Genomic DNA, 25,626 nt, shown 5'->3' with positions numbered 1-25,626 from the left:
CAATCCATAAACTAATTATAAATAAATTAAAAATACATTTCAATCCTTTGTATTTTTAATTTAAACTGCCTTAGAAATTTGTTCTAGCCTTTTGTTTTGTTTTTATTTGGGGGCTACAGTAAGGTTGAGATAATCTTTTTTAAGAAAAATAAAGTACCCCTACGGGCTAGGCACAAAACAACTCCCATCCACTCACGGGTCCTTTGTCTTCCCTTTGAATGAGTTCTAAAGGGGGAGTCAGGAAAGGGAGGAAAAGTCGCTTGCCCGGCAAGTTTGGCTGCTGAGAAGATGATCTTCCTCCTGCTGGGTGAGAAGAATTCCACTGGAGCAGCGTTTGTGTGAATGTTCTGGGAGAATGGGAGAGATTAGATTCCAAATTAAAGCATTCACTTTATTTTTATTTTATTATTTTAATCTCCTCGTCCCAGGACCCAGAGACACAATTATCAGCTGTTTAATTTTATAGAAGTGAAAGAAAACTCTTTTTTAGATTGTAGGCAAACCTTTCAAGACAGCTCACTAATTGCCTGCCTCCAGTTCAACCTTCAGATTTGTAAATTGACAATAGATTTTACTTCTAGAAGAAATTCGTTAACGTTTTTTGGCAGTCCCCATTTATTACTTCTGGCCCCATTTTCAATGCTCTTATGGTTTCTCCCAGGCACTCATCTTCAAAGTGAATTCAGGGCAGGAACTAACTGTGTTTTGCGGTAATGGGGAAGAGAATTACAGATTCATGTTTGTACTGCATGAATTGTCGTGCTAGTCAACTTCTTGGATACATTTCTAACCAAGTATTAAAGGCCTAGTGGGATAGCCCACATTTACCAATTCCAGTCTCAGAGAAACGATACGATGATTGCCAGGCCTTGATTAAAGATGCTGTGGTTTTATTTTGAAAGAGATTTATGCTCAAGTTTCTGAATTTCCCTTGCACCCCCTTACACATGTCCTGGTATTGTTCATTGTGCTTCTGGGAAAAAGTCTGTCCTTTCCTCCAAGGGGTCAGTAGAAACTGACTGAGTAGTACAGAATGTGGTTTAAAGAGTAAATGGCATTTTAATCTTTATAGGAATGATCTTTGAATGTTAATGTGGTGGTAAGACAAAGCAGCAAAGTAGCTAGGAGCAGGGCTTTGAAGTTCAACCACAGGGCACTTCATTCCAGTTTTGCTGTTTAGGAGCTGACAAAGTTATTCAGCTACTTTGAGCTTCAGAATCCTCATCTGTAAAATGGGGATACTGATATCTGCCCAGAGAATCAATCGAGAATGAAATTAGTTAATAAAAGAAAAAACAAGTAATAGCAATAAGTTAATTATTATAGTCTAATATACTCTATCAAAATATATAAATATATTCTATAGCATGTAATACAGGGCATAATAAAATTATAATTATTTTTACAGCATATTAGTTTTGCACTTGAACTGATACAGACATGTGTAGAAGAGAAAATACATTGATTCAAGGAACACCAGCATATATGGTCTTCAAAAAGAGAACTGTGTATCCATAGGCAGCATAAATGTTGGGTCTAAGCACTGAATAATTCTGAAAGGGAAGCCATCGCTCCATCTGGGGCTCTAGATGTATCTCTTGCATGACCATATACATTTTCCTGGGGCCCTCATCTTCTTCCACTGGCCCTTACCCTGTGACGTTCACATTTAATATGGCCTGATCCCACATTCCATGTTTGACTATCTTTCCCTCTCACTGAAATTCTTTCGATTTTCAGCCAAGTCAGATTTCTATCAAAAGCAGCCCCCTCCTGGAACTAGACACAGAATCATTTCACCGGTGTGTGTAAATTAGAGATTCATAGGCTTTGGGTCCTCAGTGACCTCCTATTCAAGGAAAAAGAGGACTGACTCATTCTGATTTGTTTGTTTGTTTTTAGTGAGGACATTTCAGAGTAACCTACCACTTACTACCACTGTCACTTTCTAACAGAAAGGGCATCATAAAATATCCCAGTCCCACATCTAGATAGGATAAAACCTCAGAATGCAATGCAGTAGTCTTTACCAAAATGGGAAACTATACCCTTCTATGTCTATATACATTGTTTCTATTTTGTTCACTTCACCTTGGAACAGAGAAAGTTTGGTCAAGACTGGCCGGCCCTCCTGCGTAAAGGAGCATTTGAAAACCAGTGGTGTCACTACTGGATTTCCTGGATTATGAAGGAAAAGAAGATTCTCATATTCTCATCGTTTTTTACATATTTTGATTTGTAACTTACTTTAAATGTTGAAAATATTGTCATTGGAAAATAGTGCAGAAACCATTTTTAGTAAAATGTATAATAGATATGTATATTTTAAAAGTTATTAATCAAACTCCTATATAACCACCGCCCAAGTCAAGACTCTGTCAGCCCTCTAGAAGCCTCACCCCCTGCCGTTTGTCCCTATGTCATCCAGCTTCTTCCCTTGCCACAGAGTTCAATGCATTTTTTTTTTAAATTTTTTTTTTCGATTTTATTTATTTAAGAGAGAGAGACAGAGATAGTGAGAGAGCACAAGTGGGGAGGAGAGGAAGAAGCAGGCTCCCCACAGAGCAGGGAGCCCGATGTGGGACTCGATCCCAGGACCCCGGGATCATGACCTGAGCCGAAGGCAGATGCTTAACCGACTGAGCCACCCAGGCGCCCCAGAGTTCAATGCATTTTAGTTATTATTTTATAACCTTTCATGATTTTCCCACCTGTATCTATAGCCCTTAAGAAATGTAGTTCACTTTCTCTGGTTTTGAATTTATATAAATTGAAACACAGTGTATGCTTCTTTTGTTTCTTGTCTCTTTCTCTAAATATGCTTTTTCTTTTCATTTTTTTCTTCCATATTTTTTTTGCACTGGTTTAAGTGATGCCTTTTGTTTCTATTTTGTTAGTGGCTTGTTTAGGATTATAGCATTGATACTTATCAAAGCCTAAAGCTAATCAAATCCTTTACCCTCTTCCAAAATATTACCTTAGAATATTTTTTTTTAAAGATTTTATTTATTTGACAGAGAGAGACACAGGGAGAGAGGGAACACAAGCAGGGGGAGTGGGAGAGGGAGAAGCAGGCTTCCCGCAGAGCAGGGAGCCTGATGCGGGGCTCGATCCCAGGACCCTGGGATCATGACCTGAGCCGAAGGCAGTTGCCTAACCAACTGAGCCACCCAGGTGCCCCACCTTAGAGTATTTTTAATCCATGTACCCTCTTCCCAGCATAGATGCTATTGTTGTCTGATATTTTAATTCTTTCTTTTCTTTTTAACACCACCAGACAGTATTTTTTTTTTTTTTTTTTTTGTAGAGTCAGTGTTGGTTTAATATTTGCCATGTTCTTTGCCATTTACTTCTTCCTTCATTTTCTAGGAAGGTCTTTTTCTTTTGTTGGAAGTATATTCTGAGAAATTCCTGTAGTAAAGGTCTTACAGTAACAACATATCTCAGTGTCTGCTTGTTTCAAATGTCTCTATTTCTCCCTCATTCCGGAAATATATATATATTCTCTCTGGATATAGAATTTTGAGTTGGCAGTTGCTTTCTTTCAGCACATCAAAAATGTTATTCCACTATTTTCTGTCATCTATTGTTGTGATCAAGAAGTTACCTTAGTTTAACTGCTGTTATCTGGCTGCTCATAATATATTTATCATTACCTTTGTTTTTCCACAGTTTCATTCTTCCTACCTGGACTGTTGCCTTGAAATTGTTTATAACTGTCACTTAAGTATTTTAGAAATTATCTTATTATTATCTTATTATTTTGCTATTATCTTTTCAAATGAAGCTTCTTTTAAATTTTCTCTTATCTTTTTTTAAGTCTCTGGTTAAACCTACGTTGTCTTGTTAATCTATTCTCCACATTTTACATTCTTTTTAAAATCTTTTTTGTCTTTCTGAACTGCATTCCAAACCATTTCTCTTGGTTTATCTTCCATTCTTTAATTCAATCTCCCTTTGTGATAAACATCTTTATTTCAATTATTGTTATTTTCATTTCTAGAAGTTTTTTGTTTATTTACTATGTCATTTGTGATAGTTGTCTTCTGCAGATATTTTCCAGACTCCCTTTTATTTCATTAAAATTAGAAGCCCATGGGTGTTTTATATTTTTGTCTTGTGACATAACATCTGAAGTCTGCATCAGTCTGTTTCTGCTGCTTTGTTTCCTTGTGTGTCTGGTTATTTTTGACTGTGTGCTAATCATTTAGTCCTGGGATAAATGTGTCCTACTCCAGATTATTTTGCATTTTTCTCAAAGTGTCTGGGACACTCCTGGTGATTGATTAGCTCAATCTAAGTTAACAGTTTAAAACTCTCAAACTGTGTATACATAATAGGAGAGCATACAACTTCTCAGGGACAGAATTATTCTTCAGTCTTCTTCTTTTTTTTTTTTTCTTCTCTTGCTCATCTACAAAGGCAGTTTTCTTTATAATCCCTTGAGTTAGAGAAAGAGAACAAGTTTAATATTGGTTCTCCTTTATTCTTTCATAAGACCTCAGGCAGCACCTTTTCCATTATTTTGTGAAGTCAGTTGAACAAAGTTCAAATGTATAGTATAAACAAATGCCCTCAGGCAAAGAGCAGTTGTGTTGATTTGATATTCAGCTTTCCTCTCTGGGTTCAGATTCCCATTTCCCAAAAATATTTACCCTAGCAGCTCCCACTATCTTATGGGCTTTTGATATTTTTAAGGTAATTTTAAAAAGAAATATTTTATCCAGCATTTTTCATTGTTTTCAGTGGAGAATTGGTCTAAATAGCATAGTTTCTCATTTACAATCTACCTCACTTTCATTTAAATATGCATTTGGTTAATCAAGTTTGTGCTATTTATATAAGCCTTGGTAGGAAAAGACTTCATAAGAATATGTATTGAAATCCTACAATGAACAGCTTGCTCATTAGGGCTACATATAAGGCATAGAGATATAATCAAGATATAGTCTTTGCTTTATAACATCTTTGCCAAAAAATAGGGTGAGATGAAATAAGAAACATAAAAGAGTTTTTCTGAGATTTAAAGGAGGGAGAGCTCACATCTGTGAAAGATTTGAATTGGGCCTTGAAGGATGGTTATAATTTCAATATGTGGAAATTTGTGGGCAGGGAATTCCAGTGAATTAAAAAATATGAACGATGACATGAAACTGAGAATGGGCAAGGTCTGTGTGCTAAAAAGAGAAATGAGGGGGTTTTTTGTTTGTTTTTTTTTTAGTTTGGTTGGAAGATAAGATTAAAAAAAAAGAAAAAAAACCTTGAGAAGAGTATCAAGGACTGGAATTTGCTACCAGGGGCAAATCTTTAAGAAGGCGTGCCGGTATTCTCCAGCTATCTTCACCTTAGAATAATCTATCATAGCTGTTCTTGTTAATAAATACATACTGAACAGAAGTATGACCCAAGTGTTACATGTCTTCAAAGGACAAAGCCTATCATGGAAAAAGGCAAGAGAGGAAGTTGATTCTTCCAAGATCATGGCTTCATCTCATTTACTCCAAGAGAAAAAAGTTTTGCCTCAAAAGGCATCTATATTATATTTGCTTTACCTGTTTAAAAAAGTCCCAAAGAAACAAGAGCTGTCAGTTTGGTTTTTGATCTGAGGTCTGCACTCACACCCCTTGCATGTCTCAGGTACACTTGTCTATTTTAGTGTCAGTGAGGTAGTTCAATCAGCTCCAGCACTTCAAGTACAATCTGCCTCCTCGGTACCTGCTGTGCTTTGTGATTTTAGAACTTCCGCTTGATATGGACTGGAACCTGACTCTAGCCATGGGATGTGACAAATATGCATTCTTGATTTAAAAAAAAATGATAGTTTGCCTTATGGGAGGGAAGCTTTGTAATTTAGAGCACTCATTCATTTATTCTACAAAGAATTAACAACTCCTAACAGGTATCACACAATGTGTTTTTAAACCCTAGAGATATCAGATGAATACTGTATGATCCCTGCTCTTAAGGTGCTTATCTTCTGATAGAGGAGACAGAATCATATGTAGGTTTACTATAATAATATGTGACTAAAGAGATTATATATATAATATAAAATATGGTGGGGAACCATAGATCTAGCTACAGGTAATCCTCTCCCAGGGAAACTCTTTTTCCAAGTGATGCTCAACTATATATGCTCAACCTATATATGCTCAACTCTTTTTCCAAGTGATGCTCAACCAATATATTTCTCCATTTGTTCATTGCGCAAAATCACTGAGTATCCTTGATGTTTAAGCCGCTATGCTAGGTATTATGAAACATGCAAAAATGAATCAGACTCAGATCTTTCCCTTGGGGGTCTAGAAACAAATAGAAAGTATGCCCACAAATCAAGGAATTGTAGTGAGAAAGGTGGACATTGATAGTTGCTCCAAAATGGCTGAACAGAGGCATGAGTTAGTTTTATAGTAACTCAGAAAAGAGAGATTGCTTCCAACTGGAAAAGATTCTAAATGTATCTGTCAAGGAAGTGACAGGTGAGCATGTTTTTGAAGGATGAATAGGATTTCGAGGCAGAAATGGGTTGAAAAGGACATTTTATGTAGAAATAAGGGAGTAACCAATGATAAAATGTAGGAAATTAAATCTTGTATTTATTATACAGATATGAATTGAAATTTTGCCTTGCCCCATGCACTATGTGCTAATCATTGTTCTTGAAAATGATTCTTGGAAGTTCCCTAAGGCCTAGGGTAGATGTGCCTTCATCCGGACTATTTTGCATTTCTTCTACGAATTGCCTGGATGCACCTACAAGTGAAAGATTGCCTCAAGATAAGTTGAGGAACAGAAAGTACTCCAGTTTGGTTGGAAAGCCCATGTGGAACCAGTTTAGGAAAGACCTTGAAGAGGATTGTGAACAGAGATAATTTCATTCTGTAAGCACCCTGGAGCCCTTTGCAACCAATACTAACTACCCTTAAATTAAGGCAGATTCAGGGATGCTTGAGTGGCTCAGTCAGTTAAGCATCTGCTTTTGGCTCAGGTCATGATTCCAGGGTCCTGAGGCTGAGTCCCGCATCGGGCTCCTTGCTTCTCCCTCTGCCTGCTGCTCCCCCTGCTTGCTCTCTCTCTCTGATAAATAAACAAACAAATAAATAAATAAAGCAATTCGGAGTTTTCAGAGACAGGTTTGAGTAAGTAAGATATATATATATTTTCTACTTTTAACACAAAGAAGAAAGGACTTTTTAAATGATTTGAAAGACATATTCTAAAAATCTGGTGATAAAAAAAGAAGGTAGTAGGAAGGGAAAAATGAAGGGGAGGAAATTGGAGGGGGAGACGAACCATGAAAGACTATGGACACTGAGAAAGAAACTGAGGGTTCTAGAGGGGAGGGGGTAGGGGGGACGGGTTAGCCTGGTGATGGGTATTAAAGAGGGCATGTACTGAATGGAGCACTGGGTGTTATACGCAAACAATGAATCATGAAACACTACATCAAAAACTAATGATGCAATGTATGGTGATTAATATAACATAATAAAATAAAAAAAGATAAAAATAAAAATCTGGTGAAACAGGGGAGAGCCATAAGGCCTGTGCTCTTATTGACAAGGAAAATGGCAAAACGGCTAAGTTGTCATCAGTATGGCCCAATGCACTTAGTGAATCACAGGTCATCTCACTCAGAAAATACTTTAATATTCTCATATGTCCTTGACAATTCACCGTATGGTCCTCTCTAAAGAAGTCCTAGTGCAAAGAAAGCAAGAGGGACAGTTTGTCTGAGAGAACTATAAATATCCTAGCCCAAGAACATGGGTATATCAGCACATCAGTGAACACCAGTAGCAAACCTGGGCTTATTTTTATGTGATTCCAGAATATATGTTTGGTAGCATACCTACTAAAATAAACACAATGTAAAAGTTTTTTTGTGGTTTAAGAAATTTTTCTTGTCTCCACATCCATCAAAATTCAGACCAAGTGGAACTTATTCTCATCAGTCAGCTGTTTCTGGTATATTTATCCCACAATGCTCACAAATCCTAGTTAACATAAACCTAGCCTGACATAAATTTGAAAGCATTATAAACATTTTAGGCAATATTCCTCCCCTAAAATTTTATGGTTCTAAAACCAATATGTTCAGTATGGAGCCTACATGTTCATGGCGTGTGTAATTTTTTTTGGCGGAGGGGGGGGCTACTTTTATTTTTTTCTCTTTACACTGTACTGATCATTTTTATTCAGAAGCAAACACTGGCATATTTTACTCTTAATGACAGAAAATTTTCCAAGGCATTTAATAAACTATTAACTTTTTCAAACCACTCATTCAGTCATAACCTTGAAAGCAAAAAAAAAAAAAAAAAAAGAGTAATATAAAGGGCCACTTTAAAATAATTTGTTTACTTTTTTAATATTGTTTACTTCCAGTATAAATAATGAACACAAGCATTAATTAAATAATGTAATACATCTAATGCTCATTTACTGTAGCATGGCTTTAATAACAAAATGGACTTATTTATGGGAGTAAAATGATGTGATTTAGCAAAAAAGATGAAAATAGTTTCAATCAGAAAGCTATTCATGAATTATTGAGTATTCTGTGCAAAATGAATATGGAATTATTTTATCTTTGTAAAGTGAGTATTGAGCCCTTATTTGGATCCCTGCTCAAAAAGATCATAAGCATTGGGGGGCAAACAATAGATCTACCAAACTTAGTCTAATGAAGGCATCTTAAATTTCTGCTTAATATTTTAATTCTCCTAATGATAGTGCTCTGGCAAAGTCAGGATTGTTAACATCGGGGCAGTTTCTAGTATAATCACAGACTACACTATCATATGGCCTCATCAGACCTTTAAAAATTAGAGAAAAGTGATACTCCAAAATCTGGAGGATGATGGGTAGAGATGAAAAGAAAGCAAGCAAGCAAGCAAGCAAGAAAGAAAGAAAGAGAGAGAAAGAAAAGAAATTGAATTCTAGTGTTTTATTAGCATAAACATTGTAAGGAAAAAAATGAAATCAAGTGATCAATATTACTATAAATGAAGCCATGTTCTCTGGTTATAATTCTCTCAAGATTTAGCCATTAACCGCAATAAATTCTGTATCTTACATAATTTTTAATAACCACAAAAATCTATGAAATTGATAGGATGCTTTATAAATGGATAATAGCTTACTGTCCAATAAACCTCACCTTAGGCTCTCTCAGAAAACTATTTTAATTATGAAGTTTGACTCTCTGTGGTTTATCATTTTGGTCAATGTAATGCATCTGATTTAGAGTTTGCATTTCTCTAAGATAAAATAGACTTTTACTCCACAGTGCATTTTGAGGTTAAATGAATGTTATGTATTTGGTCTTTCTTAACAGTTCGCTACTGAGTTGAAATGCTCTGGGATGCAGTATACTGTATCAGGTGGAATAAATTAGACCACCTGGGTTGAGAATCCCAGGTTCACATTTTATTTTCTTTTAAGAATTTTTATTTTTTTTATTTGAGGGAGAGAGAGAGCAGGACCAGGGAGAGGGGCAGAGGGAGAAGCAGACTCCCCACTGAGCAGGGAGCCCAATGCGGGGCTTGATCCCAGGACGCTGGGATCATAACCTGAGCTGAAGGCAGACGCTTGACTGACTGAGCCACCCAGGTGCCCCATCAGGTTCACATTTTATTTATTCCTATAATCCTTGGATATTTCACCTGCAATGTGAGGTTAATAGGAGTACCTACCTCAAACAGTTATTGTGAATTATGTGAGAAAACTGATATAGCATGCCTGGCACATAGCAATGATAAATATTAATTGTATTTATTATTATTGTTGTTATTACTACATGGAGCAATAGAGTACAGTGGCTAAGAGAAAAATCACTGGAAGCCAACAGAATTGGATTCAGATGTCCAGATTGCCACTTAATGGCAGTGTACTTAAAATCCTTGTCTCCATTTTTCTTTTTTTTATAAATGTCCATCTTTTTTTTGCATTTTTAATTTTTTATTGTTATGTTAATCACCATACATTACATCATTAGTTTTTGGTGTAGTGTTCCATGATTCATCGTTTGTGCGTAACACCCAGTGCTCCATGCAGAATGTGCCCTCTTTAATACCCATCACCAGGCTAACCCATCCCCCCACCCCCCTCCCCTCTAGAACCCTCAGTTTGTTTTTATTGTCCCCATTTTTCCTAATATAAAGACTTCAGGTAGGGGAACACTTCTTTGCTGTCCAAATACAATCCAAAATTTCTGCAGAACCTCATTTCTTACTCATACCACAGTCCAAAACAGGTATCCCTGGTCAGTTTTCTTCTATATGGTGCTTCTCTCATCTTTTGGTTCTGCAAACTCCTAGTGGCTGATGAGGAAAAGGTAGAGAGAACATGAGAAGGTCTGCGTGCTCTTTAAAGCCGTAAGCCCGTAAGTGCCTCACATCGTTCTTGCTCCCATTCCAGTGATGACAGTGGGTAATGTGGCCACATGTTGATGCAAAGAGGGCTGGGAAAAGATGGAGTCCCTGGCTGGTGAGCTCCTTCCCTGTGACAACACACATTTTGGTGTAGCACTATTCATCTCTGCCACAAGGATCAATGATCTCAGCCCTGATTCTCCAGAGAACAAGGCCCGGATTCAGTGCCCATCCTTTTATTGGAAGGCATGAATCCATGATTTAGAGAGTGAGTCACAAAGGAAGCGAGGGAGGAAATGATGGGGAAATAGTGGAGGAGCTGTGTCATCAAGCAGGCTGCTACTCTCCAGCGAACCTCAAAGAGACACAGAGAATCACTGGGCAGCTGTAGCACTTGACTTAGAAAGAAGCGGTGGGTAGGCTGTTTGGAGAAAGCATGAGGCAGTGTGTGGGAGGGAAGAAGGGTTGGAGGAGAAGGAATTTATCTGCTATGTTTCTTCCCATTTCCTGCTCCCTTTTGGCTAAAGTTCACCACCCAGAGTCTTCACTGCCTGTATCCTATGAACCCTGGGCACACCTTTGGATGACTATTCAGAAAGCCAGATCCTATACCCTGTAAAGTGGCATTTTATACAAAACTGGAAGTGGATGAAGAGCCAAACGCCTGTCTGCACTCTGGCAGCCAGGAGAGAGGGCCTCGAATTCCAGAAAGGGGACTGGCCATCCTCAGGAAGTGGGACCAAATGGGTTCAAGAAGGCTGGTTATCTGCAGGGATAGCCGAGGTAGATTGATGGGATAGGGTCTAGGTAAGGACTCTGAGGGAGCACCTGAGGACCCAAAAATGTGTCCAAGCTAGTCACCTTGCAAAATTAAATAGCTTTTTATGTAATGCAAATGGAAGACAGTATCATCAAACAACAAAAATAGACTAAATAGAAACTATTGTATTTATTCTGGCAAGGTTTGGATTCAGAACTAAATGCAATATATCTGCTCATTTCTTGATAAGGAGAGCATACTTTTTCCTCAAAAAACAAACAAAAAACTCAAACATACAACATTCTAGTGCCCAAAGTCACCAACAAAGATTTGCTTTTCTGAAAATCTGGTTTGATTTGGTCTTGTATATACTGAGAAATTTCACTGTAGAAACAATTTCAGTTATTATTAACATCATTTATATTCATATACATAAAACCCACATCTTACAATCCAAGTCTCGTCTTCTATGCTGACAGCAGCCATAGTTTAGACATTAATAAGATCAGGTATCCATGAGGCACTCTTTCCTAAATCATTTTGCCCAAATGAGAATTTATAAGTGAGTTTTATCCTCCTCCATGAATGATTTGCCAGAATCAAAACCAGTTATGTGATAAAACTTAATTCCTCTAAACAGATTTTGTGTTTCATGTTTCAAACTGATAAGGACAATCTGAGTTTATATCCTGGAACAGCAATTAATCCAAAATAAAAAATGTTAGCTAATAACATGTTTCATAACATCTGAGTCTTGTTTTGTTTTTTTGTAACCCCATCTAGTGATAAGGGTAGGATAATGAGTGGTCCAGTGATTTGTTGCCTACACACATGCCCAGTCTTCCTCACGGAAAATGCCATCAAGCAAAAGAACAGCTGGCCTTTGATATTTTCTTAATGTGCCTTAAAGGGCCCCAAATTTCCCATAAAAAATGGAATAAATAATCCCAAAGGTTTAATCTAAGTCAGAGAAAAAGACAGAAAGGATACCCTGTCAGCTATTACTGGGGAGTAGTAAAGATAAACTAAAAGAATAATAAAAATCAGAAGTGGACAAAACCCAGGATGAATTTTTAATGACTTCACATTGCCCCAACAAAAAGGTTTTTATATTTTATTGTCCAGAAGCAGTAACTTTTAAATAATTCTATTTAAATATTTAAAAAATCAGTCATTTGTATTTTAAGTTTACCTCAGAAGAGATATGATAAGTACACTCTTAGATTTAAATCCAAATTTAGTCAATTTTTAAAAAGTATATTTTTATAATGATGTACAATATGATCCATTGGCATCATGTAGTTCATTAGCAGACTTTTTCTTGTGTTTTATAGCTGTAGAATCAGAAATATGTTTTCTATTAAAGGATTCTTTAATTTCAGCCTTCTTGAATAAAATCTTGACTGTCTTCCAAATAAATTTGACAACTTTTCTGAAAAACTTCTTCCAGTGTTTAACAATGTTTAAATTCTGAAAATTTTTCTTTCTAATAAATCTGAGTTCTTGGCATTGTTCTTCAAGCCTAGGTCTTTCTGCTTTAGCTTTGTAATAATGAACTACTGAGCAGGATCATCTTTATATACTCCTCTATCAATATATCTTAGTTTTCTCTTCTTGAAGCTGATATATTTATTTACTGAATTTTACTCAAATCAATTTAACTTTTTCCGGTATACTTCTGAATTGATCCCAAACTCTATCATTTGCTTTGATTGTGACATAAGTTCATTTCCTATTAAAGATCAATATGAATGGGAATATTGTGTTTTAATTCTGTAAACTATTAAATTACATTTTGTAAATGTTTTCATTTTGTAAACTGTTATCCTGAGAAGTATTATTTATTTTGTAAGGAATGTGGAAATTTTCCATTCTAATTCTCTATTGGATAACCAAAAGAATTGTAACAAAATGGATTTTAGAATAGGGGAGATGGTGGGAAGAGGAGACTGGGCCAGCAGAGCTAAAAGAACACCTTATGGAGATTATTTTGGAGTTACATCATCAAAATGAATGAAAGAGGGTCAAAGAAAAATAAATGTGTTCCAGATGAAAAGGGTGCATCCAACGTATAAAGTTGTGAAATCACAGTGCATATTGGAACTGCCATGAATTTAGCATGGTTGGTTGTAGAAGAAGGAGGGATAAAGGGAACTCAGAAGAATGGTTGGGAAACGATGTAAAAGAGCCTGTATATCCTACTGAGAGATTTGTGCATTATCCTGTAGATAATGAGTTTTCCAGAAGAAATATGGTAAGATTTGGGTTTTAAGGAAAAAAGTCAAAATGTAGAGAATGAAATGAAATGGTTTTTTGTGGACCCAGAGGAAACAGTGAGAGAATTCAGATGAGAGAAAATAAGAGCTTGAATGAGGCTGTGTTCTTGAAATGAGGAAGATGGGGCTCATTCTGGAATTCAGGCTCTGTTTCAGACTATTCAGGCTACTGTTTGCTTTAAGTGGTAAAGGAAAGGGAAGAATTAAGAAAATGAAGAAGGTGAAGTGGATAGGGGATAATTAAACAAGACAAGCAATAGAGAAAAGAAGGCAAATCTGAGAAGAAGATGATTTCACAGAGGTGTCTGTGCTACAGCCTAATGGTAGTTAGAAAACACAGTTCTGGTACGTAAGTGGGAGCTGGGGGCCAGAGGAAAAATTGAGGAGTCAATATGTCCCAAGTGATGGATCAGACCAGAAGCAAGACCAAATCCATAGGAAGCATATAAACTATAAGAAATAATGATGGCCTAGAACAGTAAGCCAGGGATTACCAACACTTAATAAGTGGGAAGAGGAAGAGAAGTCAGTAAAGAAACAGAGAAGGGAGAGTATAAAATGTGAAATAAAAATTTAGAGAGAAAATGTCTCCATAGCTTAGGGGCAGAGACCTTTAAGGAAAAGGAGCAGAATCTAACAGTCCAGAGTTCAAGTAAAAGGATGATGGGGGAGAAGGCATCAGATTGTTTTTGTTGACCTTCATGATTAACACTGGGGAGGGTACGTGCTGTGGTGAGTGGTGTGAATTGTGTAAGACTGAAGAATCACAGACCTGTACCCCTGAAACACATAATACATAATATGTTAATTAAAAAAATAAAAATAAAATGACATAAAAAACCATTTTAGATTAGTTAAGGAAGAGAGTAAAAGCCTGCAGTGGCTTGAGAAGAGAATGAAACATGAGCAAGCAGAGAATATGACTGTAGAAAACTCAAGAATCCTGGCAATCATGGAAAAGAAATAGGTGAGATTGAGAACAAGCAAGATTGTGGGGTTGATGCTTGCATAAACTTATATATTTTTTTGAACAGGAGTGACCTGAGTGTGGCTGTGGGCTAAAGGATGTTATCTATCTGAGAGAGGGAGGTTGAAAATGTAGGAGAAAAGGGACAACTCAGAAAATGAGGAAGAGGATTAGATAGAATTAGGAACCAGAGAGGAAAAGCCTTGGGCTGAAGAAGGAGCATCTCTTCCTCTGAGACAGAAAAGGACATGCTTTGTGAGTGGATCATGCACTGTCTGGCAACAACAAGCCAGGAGATTTTGATGTTCATAGATGCCACTGTCATGCCAGGCATGGGAGTTCATTAGACAGGTGGACCAGAATCACAGACGCAGATCCAAATGTCCAGGAGCCAGAACAGAATATGGGAAATGATGACACTTACAAGGAAGAGATAGAAAATGTTAATTCTCATCATGTGACCTAGTAGGAGGAAAGGCTAGGTATGGAGAGGAGGTCATGTATTGTGTTGTGATCAAGAACTTGGGACTTGGAGTCAGAGGACAGTGAATTCCTAGCTCAGCTCAGGCACATATTAAGTGCGTGAACTTATGTACGGCACTTAACCACTCCCTGCTTGAGTTTCTCCACATTGTAAGTTGAAGGCAATGGTAGCAACCGCACAAGACTGTTGTAAGGAATAAATGAGAAATTGATATAAAGCTTTCAGAGGGCACAACCTATAGGGATTTATTAAAGTTTATGGTTGTTCATTTTGATTACACGGACTATGAAAGTGGAAAGAGTGGTGAAAGTTCTAGCTCAAGGGCTATATGATCTCTGCAAATTAGGAGAACGCCATTTGATGGGCTACTGGAAAGGGGTGAAGCTTGGGAGAGAGGTGTTATGAGGAAGAATAGAAAGAGACTAGAAACACACAGAAAAGTTTGCTAAGTGTTGATGACATTGGTCTTGGTAATGATTTCATGGATATGTTAAGTGTCCTTATCACAGGGTTTTTTTTGTTTTTTGTTTTTTTCCCCCTAAGCAGAGTTAAAAACCCAGCTGAAGAAAGTGGCCATTATTTGTAATGTTATTACTCTGAGTAGTCAAAAGTTTTTTCTCCAGAATTAGGGGATATGAGGAAAATGGTAGAAGAAGGAAAAGTGGATGAAAGTGTGGAGTGGATCATCGCATGGGGGAGAGCAAGAGAGTGAGAGATGGGGGAGTCTTGAAGTGGCTGCTGAGTTGGGGACATAGGCCTGTTCGTGGAAGGAAGTGAAACCAGGAAGGGCCTGGAGGGGTACACAAAAGGTCTGGTGATTCCAATCACATCAAAAGCCAACATTACAGGGTAGAAGTAATGAAAACTCAGAACATGGGATTTGTTAGATGAAAAGCAGAATGAAGATTGCTGAAATGGAGAGGAGATGAAGCCATGGGTTCATGAAGAATGCATGAGTCAAGGGCAGGGTCGTGGGAGGTGACTGAATGATGGGCAGAGTTCAGATTGAGAAAAATCCAAGCCAGGACCAAAGCCATGGGATTTAATGTATGATGCTGATGAGAAGAGTGTGGCAGAGCTGGATGGTGAGAACTCTGGAAAAGCTTAGATTGCTTTTTCCCATAGAGAGAAAATCTATTGAAAATTATATAGAGTCTGAGGCTGGTATGGGATTCTGAAAGGAAGAGTGAGTATCTTCCTTACCTCTGGAGTCCCAGTGCCCAACACAGTGGCTAACACTTGATGTAAAATAAGTGTGCAGTTAATGTCTATTGAATGATTCTGTGAAATACGGGGTTCAATCCACATGAGTCCATTAAACTGTTTTTCACTTTTCCATATCGAAGCAAAGACAGCTTAAGAATTAAACCAAATATAAATCGCAATTGTTGTAACATGGGGAATTTTTAGATGCCCAAACCCCCTTCCAAAGCACAAAAGCTAGTTGCATTTTGGTATTTTTCCTTCATTTATGAATTCAGCAAATATTCATTGAACAACAACTCTGTGCCAGGCCCTGTTCCATACATTGGGAAAGACAGTGGAGGAAAAGGCAAACCAGGCCCCAGCTCAGGGAGCTTAATTTTAGTGGGAGAAAAACAGACAGCATATAAAAATATAAATGTTAATTTCAGTTAGGAAGAAGGCTGCATTGAAATTAAAACAAGTAGTGAGATAGAGAGTAAGCTGGAAGACAGCTCTCTTTTATATAAGACAGTCAGAGAAGACCTCTGACAAGGTGACATTTATCCGGGACCTGATGGGTAAGAAGGAGTCAACCACGTGAAGATTGGGAGGTTTTCCAGGTAAACAGGTGGTGTAAAGACCCAATGGGAAGATCGAGTTAAACAGAGGACAGAAACAAGACCAATATCTCTGCACTAGGATCTAATAAGAAAGTCATATCTTTTCCCAAAATGTTACATGGTTAAACATGAACGTGAGAGCAGTGAATGTTCAATTTTCAAGGACTGCACAGTGGTTAGGAGCAGACTCTGGAGTGACACTGCCCTCATTTAATCCGGGCTCCTCCTTTTCTACCTGTGTTACCTTGGGAAAGTATACCTAAATATTCTAGCATATCATTACCTGTAACAGGGTGATAATAATAGTACCTACCTAATATAGTTGTTGAAAAAATTAAGTGAATTGATAGTCGTAAAACAGAAAAGTGTTTGGCATATTAAAAGTGCTTCTTCTATAAAATAATTCCATCTTTTTTTTCCACAGCCTGCATTATATGGAAAAGATAATCTCTTTTGTTACATACTCTTAATGATTATTTCTGTTGATTCTAAGTATCCCATAATCTAATTAACTGTAGAAGAAGCAGGTTGTTTTAATTTTTCTGCATCATAAATCACTCGACAATGAACATCGTTATCATGCTTTGAGGTCTTCCACAATAGTGATCACCTGGGTGGCAGAGTACAAGTGAACCCATAAAAATATTTCACTGGCTGAAGCATCTGTAAAAGGCATCCTCATCTTGATTGACTTCTCATGAGATTCCTACCAGATAACAGAGAAAAGATATGCTCTCCATGGCTGTCCTGACAGCTGAATTTATCCTGAAGGGAAGTTATGCTTGGCTTATACAATGTTTCCCGTCCCAAGAAAATTTTATTTAGTTGCCAAGCGGAAAAAAAAAAAAACAAACCTCACAATTTACTGTAAATCCCCCATAATTCTGGCCTTTCTGAAGAAATAGTCTATTTCTATTAAACTGATAGAATTGGACATACTGGCTATGAGGCAACAATTGTGAACAAATTTCTTATAGCAACTTTGCCATTCTTCCATAATTTCATGTTTTATTTATTTTTTTAAAAAGATTTATTTATTTGAGAGACAGGGCAGGAGTGGGGGGGGCAGAGGGAGAGAGAGAATCCCCAATAGACTCTCCACCGAGTGAGGAGCCCGACGTGGTGTTCAATCCCATGACCCCAAGGTCATGACCTGAGCCAAAATCAAGAGTCAGTTCACCTAACTGACTGAGCCACCAGGAGCCCCCATAATTTCATGTTTTAAAGTAAAGTTCATACTGTTAAAATATTGTCTAAAATATTATATGCCCCTTATACTAAAAGTTTAAACTAGTCTATGGAAAAATTGTTTGAGAAAAATACTCAATTTATAGAGAAAACTAGAGTAGCTCAGAATATCTGAAAATAGTTGGAGTTTTTGAAATATGGCATTACTTCCTTGAAAATAAAGAAATTTCCCAAACAAGTGAGCTTTTGTTTAATGTGCTGAGTTATAGAAATTTAAAGTTATATAAATATGATACACTTGAATAAAATTAAAATATGAAGAATTGGCGTGCCTGGGTGGCTCAGTCAGTTAAGCATCTGCCTTTGGCTCAGGTCATGATCCCAGGATCCTGCGATTGAGCCCAGTGTAGGGCTCCCTGCTCATCAGGTAGCCTGCTTTTCCCTCTCCCTGCTTGTGCTCTCTCTCAAATAAATAAATACAAATCTTTAAAAAAATAAAATAAAATATGAAGAAACAAATATAGATAATATCCCCATTAATTATTATGAATTACTGAAGTTTTTAAGTAACATCCACATTGTTTCATGCAAAAAGGAAGCCCATGCTATAATCTATCTGGTCTAAATTAAATTCATTAAATACAAATATACACATACTCACATGTATTGTCCTAAAAGTCTGAAAAATGAACTTCCAAAAGGTGCACAGTTGGCACCTAATAAACATTTATTAAATTTGGGGTTTTCTTCCAGTTTATGGAGATATAAATGACAACACTGTGTAAGTTTAAGGTGTACTGAGTGATGACGTGATATATGTAAATATTGTGAAGTGATTACCACGTTAATATTAGTTTACACATCTACTACATCACATAGTTACCTTTGTGTGTGTGTGTGTGTGTGTGTGGTGAGAATGTTTAAAATCTACTCTCCTAGCAACTTTCAATTATACAGTAGTGTTAACTATCGTTACCATGCTGTGCAATTGATTCAAAGAACTTATTCATCTTCTAACTAAAAGTCTGTACCTTCTTTTTTTAAAGAATTTATTTATTTTGAGAGAGAGAGAAAGCACGAGCGGGAGGAAGGGCAGAGGCAGAAGGATAGAGAGAATCTCAAGTGGACTCCACGCTGAGTGCGGAGTCTGACCTGGGGCTCGATCCCACAACCATGTGATCACAACCTGAGCTGAAACCAAAAGTCGAGTGCTTAACTGACTGAGCCAGCCAGGCACCCCCTAAAAGTTTGTACCTTTAACCGACATCTCCCTATTTCCCCAGCCCCTGGTAACCACTCTCTGTTTCTAGGAGTTTGACTTTTTTAGATTCCATATGTAAGTGAGATCATGCAGTATTTGTCTTCTTCTGTTTGACTGACTTCACTTAGCATAATACCCTTAAGGTTCATCCATATTGTCACAGATAGCAGGATTTCCTTCTTTTTTATGGCTGAATAATTTTTCCATGTGGATCGATATTTATATCTATATATTTGTATCTACATGTCATTTTCCTTATCCATTCTTCTGTCAACAGACACTTAGGTTGTTGCCACATCTTGGCTATTGTAAATAATGCCACAATGATCATGAGGGTGCAGATAGCTCTTTGAAACTGAAAAAAAAAGTAAAAAAAAAGAAAAAGAAAGGGTTTATACTATAAATATGTAAAGTTGCTAACTCAATAAACTTTTATTTTTCCTGACATGCATCACCAATGATGTATGCTTTTTATTCTTATTTCAATTTTGTTTACAGAAAACTGGGCACAAACCAGAAAGTGTGGATTTGTGTGGAGCACATATTGAATGGGCCAAGGAAAAATCAAGCCGAAAGAATGTCTTTCAGGTAAGAATGTTACGTATATTAAATTTATTCCTATTCTTCTAAATGTGAGCTCTCAACATATACTTCCTTGTTGTGATGTTTTCATGTGCATGAACTAGTTGTTCGAAGGTCACTGTGAAAAACTGATTTCGCCTCCTTGTTGAATTTTAGTTTGTTTTGTGGCTTTTCCTTGGTTACTGGTTGCTATCTAAATAGGAAATATATGTTGTGTCTTGACTAATTCTACACTCAAAGTCATTGAGTGTTGCATTGTATTTGATAGCTGTTTGGGGTTCAAACCTAGAGTGTTTGACTTAAATAGATTTACTGTGGAACTTTCAGATATAAACTTTTTGCATTCATTTCCATTTCTGCCCCTAGTCCTACATTACATTTACCAGTGTAACTTAGGGGAATGGAAAGAGCTGAAAAGCTATAGAAATTGGATATTTTTGTATTGCATAATTTAATTTTTGGGAAAAAATAACTATGATTAATAATTTCAATCATGTTCCATTGAATGAAAAGAACCAGATGAGATCCTTGAGAAAAAGGAAATGAGAAAACTGAATATTTCATATATGATGTTACTAAGATCCCTTTGGCAATTAATAACTTTAAATTATGGAGCTTTATCTTTTTCTATCTTTATGTGAGATTTAACTTACTTTTATATTTCCAAAGTAACCAATAATTTTCTAGGTATATTTTAGGATTTATATAATTTAGTAGCCAGGAACTAGATTATTATAATTACTATATTAAATGCCTCCTAAGACCATTTTGGCTCTTGAAAAAAGGTCAATTCCATTCTTAAATGCATCAGTAAAATTAATATATTGAGTCTTACAGAAGTGTAGATAGGTGACATTTCCTATCTGAGCTCTCCCTGGGGAGAAAAGAACTGGTCTCCAGTTCTGCATTTCCCAGATGCTAATCCAGGTCTACCAAATAAACCGGACCCACATTAACATTTCTAGAATAACTTATTTTTCTGGTCCTGCTTTTATTCTATTCAGGCATTCATTTTTTATATGCTGGAGATTTATTTCTTTTTACCAAAAGAGAGAAAGAAAGAAGAAAAAAATAAAGAAAATTAAACATACTTTCCTAGAAATCAAAGGACTAAATATAGCCAAAAGTGATTAGAATCTGAATTTACAGAATCAAGAAAAGAAAAATAAATTTTGTTTTGAAGAGAGGAATTGTAAATCAGTGACATAGCCTGCCTCCAAATTTCTTACTCTTTTTTGTTATTCTACAATAAATAAAAAAAAATTAGAGGTCATATTCCTAGCTTTTATTATAACCTGGATGATGAGTATGAATAGTTCTGAACTAGGTTGGGTGAGTTAAGTGGGGTTGTCATATTATGTATTATGAGTTTAGCATCCTTGTCCCCATGTCATAAAATAAAGACATTAAAATTTGACATTCACGTAATTCTTGGACAATAGAAACTCTTGGAGTTGGTCTAAGGTAGCCTTTTTCTGTTCCCTCTGTTAGTCTTTTGAAAAGTTAAGTTAGATAAAAGATGAGGATGGTGAAATATATACAATGTATATAGGACTGCAATATGGAAGAAGAATATTTATGCATAATTTTACATAGCTTTGAACATAATATACATTGATTTATATTTAAGCCACCTGCATTGATGATATGTATGATAATATATATTAATGATATGAGATTGACCTTTCCTTATATGACTGACTGCCTCCTGCTATAATTTTTCCTTGCTTTTTATATTTCTGAATATAGGTACTTCCAAAGATATTAAAAAAAAAAATATTCTCACTTTTGGTAGCTTTTTGGAGTAGCTTTGCCAGCTACTTTTGTTTGTAAGGTACGTAAGTAGTTTATGGGACATCAGTGTTCTTATATCCAGCTTAACTCTTTTTGTCTTGTATCCTTGTAGTTTAGAGAAACAGGAAAGAAGTGATTATAAGGATGCTGTGAATAACAAAGCTAAAGAAAGATTCCAATTTCATTTCCTACTTCATTCTTTTTGGGGTGAATCATGTGGTTTTCTTGTCATGCTGACATCTTTTCATTACCCAAACACATGTACTTAGGTAAAATTTACTAATACGTTTCCATAGATACAGACTACAAGGGTAAACCCTTTGAGAGGAACAATATAAATAGCTTTTATAGTTCTGTTAACAAAAAAGCATAGGAAAGGATTTGCCAGAGAGCTAAATCTAGATGACTTGCATCAATATTTGATTAGATACATTAGCTGGTCTAACTCTCAAATGATCAGAATAAACATGATTATGTCTCAAAAACATGGTATTAAGGCATTGTTGGGTGTTTGAGTGTGTGTGTGTACAAGGGTTTCATTACCTACAGAATAATGAAGTGCTTCTTCCTGACTGAAAAAGACCATCATAGCTTCAGCTGATGTGCTACATCAGAAATAGCTTTAAAATTCCAAGTTTGAATTAGGCTTGGTGTTCAATCTCAGTCTATGAATTATAGATTACAGATAGTAAATGACTATTGAGATTTTTGGTTCAAGAAAAATCAAAGAAGAGCAAAATTAGAAATAATTTAAAATTTGAAATCTGTCTTTAAAAAGTTGATGGATTAGCAATTATATGCCACATAATTACAATGTCTGTAGAGAAGCCGAACTTAACATGAATAGGAAAACAAATAAAAATTATGCGCCTGGAAGACTCAAAAGCACACATCTGTGACACACAAAAATGGAAGGATTTCATTTGTCTCGTTCATTTGTATATGCCATTGGGACATTTAAGGTGTTCATTTTCTTTTTGTATTAAAAGCCAAATTTCCTTCATAGTCAAAGCCTTACTAAACTCTTGATGTAGATTCAATCTTACTTGATTGGTATGTGGTAACATAACAGTGACAATATTAATTAAGTTTTAAGGTTTGGTATTCAACAACTCTCAGTAAGTCAGAATGATGCTCACTGACTGAGTTCAAGAACATCTGCCTGTTTTTTTTTTTTTTTAAGATTTTATTTATTTGACAGAGAGAGATAGCAAGAGCAGGAACACAAGCAGGGGGAGTGGGAGAGGGAGAAGCAGGCTTCCCGCGGAGCAGGGAGCCCGATGTGGGACTCGATCCCAGGACCCTGGGATCATGACCTGAGCCGAAGGCAGATGCTCAACGACTGAGCCACCCAGGCGCCCTGCCTGTTTTATAACAGAAAACTCTTTGGCCTAATTGGTACTTCTTAATAATAAATGGTTTATTTTTTTAAAATCATTAGGAGCTTCTATAATAAAGTACGTATAGACAAATCCTAGTATGTGTTTCAAATGTATGATTGTGATATAATGTATGTGTGTCCATGTATGTACCCGCGTCTAATAGCTCGCCTTAGGAAATAGAATGACCATTTCCATATGCGTACACACAAACCCAGAAAGGCATGTTGTACTTACAAAAGGTCACGCAAATTCTAAGTTATATCAGTAAATGTTCATTGCTGCTAACCTTCATTTAATTCCGCATTTAGCATAATTGTCAAGGACCATCACAAGTTTGATGTAGCTCGAGAAAGCATTTAGCAACCGAGTGATTTGTAATGAACTCTGGTACAAGTTTTCTTAGTTAACTTAAGAGCAAAGCGAGGTCTTCATCAGGGAAAGAGTGAATAAAAAGATTTATGTTCAAATCACATGTTTTAAACATTCCTGCTAAGTGCTAGTTTGCTCTTTGGTGTTTAGCCTGAAATTTAAAGCACTGAGGATTAAAAGGATTACAACATAATCTTAAATAATCCTAACTGTCATTTACAGAGAGATAGTTGTAATAACTAAATAAAACCCTGTTACAGGATGGCAGTATTTCAGGCGGTAGCTGTGACACACGGGGTTCTCTGTCCCCTTCTCTTTCGCTGTGGATACAGCTGCACTTACAAAGCTTTTCAGGAGGAAGTTCAACTGAGCAAATGGCTACAAGGGGATTTAAAACAATAAGTAATTTTTTTTAACCATTAATATCTTCCTGTTTCCAAGTGGAAGGAACTTTTTCACTCAGGTTTCCTTCCTTCAAACAAAAGGCTCTCTCCGAGTTAATATTTTTGAAAGTCAGGGGAAGGGAGTTCACGATGTGTCTATCACGTCCAAAGATGCTCTGTGTCAAAAACATTGACCACATCCAAGGAGATACCCCCTTTTAAATAGAAGATGGTCCAGGTTTAGCTTAGCACGTGCACATTCTTTACTCTTGCGTAAGTGAGCTTTTCTCCTCACAGAGAACAAGAAAGAGACCATAGGGCATACTGCTTTGTACTTACTACACCAGAGGACTGGACTCCTTTCAACTCATTCAGTTGTTACTGTTAAGGTTAGATTGGCATTCTGATAGCTAAAAAAAGAATTCACTGTCAGAAAAAAATCTTAAGATATTGTGTCCACAATATAGGCTCTGTCCTCCAAGATGAATTCCTGAGTGTCCACTCTACTCACTTTTGTAAATAGGGGTAAAGAATAAGAAACATCCTATCTGTTTCCTTGGTCCTTTTCATGACAACCTATATGATGGTAGAGGATTATTTATCTAAGATAATGAAATCATTTATACTCTAAAGGTTTTCTGTTTCTCACAGCAAGACAGTGAGTAGGCCTCAGTGTTCCTGAGTTTCCTTTCAAATAAAACTTAAAAATTTACCCATGAACACGCAGCAGACTCATTTATAGATTATGTGCCTTAAACAAGATAATTCTACTATTAATGAATTATGGCTGATTAGAACTATATCATTTACCTGCTTGAAAGACGGGGGGAAAAAGGCAGTTAAATGACTCAACACGATGAAAGTCCGTTTTCATTCCCTGGCACCAATTTGTAACCTCGACAAAAATCATGATTGAATTTCCTGGATTTGAGATTCCTTTTTTAGTATCTAAATACATCTCAGGGGAACAGGTTCTGTCCCTAAAAGTAAAGTGAATCTCAGAATAGATTTATCATTACTTGTATTATCTTTCTTCGGTTGGGGGTCTTCTGCCTATAATGTATATTAAACATATTCATGTAATACTTTCCATGGATATGCTTTACATTTAAACATAATTTGATTGCTCTTCCTGATCTGAGTATGTCTTAGTTTAAAATGTTTAAGTACTCCTTAAGTTTATTAATGCGAAGATAATTTAATAACATCTCGGAAAATGTTATTTTAAGCCTAAAGGAAAACTACCGGTATTTTGCTTTTATCCATTTCCTTCTGTTAAAAGTGGTGGTTTAAAATAAATCTGAGCTTTTACCAATTTTCTCTTTCATTTTTCAATGCTTGTAGTTAGACTAAATGCAAAAGGATGATTCTTCCACATTCATATATGCATTAGATTTCGAGTAAAGCTGGTTTCACTTTAGAGAATTACTCACAGTATCTTAAAAGGCATGGCATTAAAAATAAACCAGAGTAAGAGCGGCATTAATGTCTAATACAGTTGGGTTTTTTTTTGTTTGTTTGTTTTTGTTTTTGTTGTTTTTGCTTTCTAGCTTGTCCCCAGTCATACCTGTTAGATATTCACCTATCATTCAGAAGGTGCAGTGGGGAGAGCACGCGAGTCTGGGGACACATGTTCCAGTTTGGCTACGTCAGTTGTAACTGTAGGTAAAACCAAGGGCAGGATTCCTTCCTCCAACTTAAGAGTTTTTCACACCAAGGAAATAAGAGATAATAGTCCTTCCCTCACCTGTCTCCCATCTGTGTTAACATTAAAATGAGGCAATCCGTATTTGAAGGCAACTCCAAAAGGCTGATTTTAATATAAATGCAACCAGGTATTATTATTCATCTGTTAACCCTGTCATCTCACAAAGCTTTGAGGGAAATTCCAGATGTGGATTTTGGAAGGATCTGGATACCTCGATATGTGTGAGAAAAAATTCAGGATTTCTGTTCCTCTTCTCTCCTCTGTACTGCCTTGTGAACTTATCCAGTCGAC

At 36.5% G+C, this 25,626-nt stretch overlaps 1 protein-coding gene across 3 annotated transcripts in view; it reads left to right on the top strand.

Moving 5' to 3' along the window:
• The window catches only part of ARHGAP15 (Rho GTPase activating protein 15), a 604,646-nt gene that overhangs the window by 103,974 nt on the left and 475,046 nt on the right, over positions 1 to 25,626 (top strand). For all 3 annotated transcript variants that reach the window (XM_028123793.2, XM_088021728.1, XM_088021729.1), the window contains exon 6: positions 19,616 to 19,705. In XM_028123793.2, coding sequence (XP_027979594.1) covers positions 19,616 to 19,705 — 90 coding nt within the window. The remainder of the gene's footprint in view (positions 1 to 19,615; positions 19,706 to 25,626) is intronic.

This window comes from Eumetopias jubatus, unplaced genomic scaffold, assembly GCF_037043125.1.
Source record: "Eumetopias jubatus isolate StellerSeaLion01/CBP00866 unplaced genomic scaffold, mEumJub1_p1.0 scaffold_3, whole genome shotgun sequence".
NCBI classification, from domain to species: Eukaryota; Metazoa; Chordata; class Mammalia; order Carnivora; family Otariidae; genus Eumetopias; species Eumetopias jubatus.
This window is presented reverse-complemented; position numbering and strand designations above follow the sequence as displayed.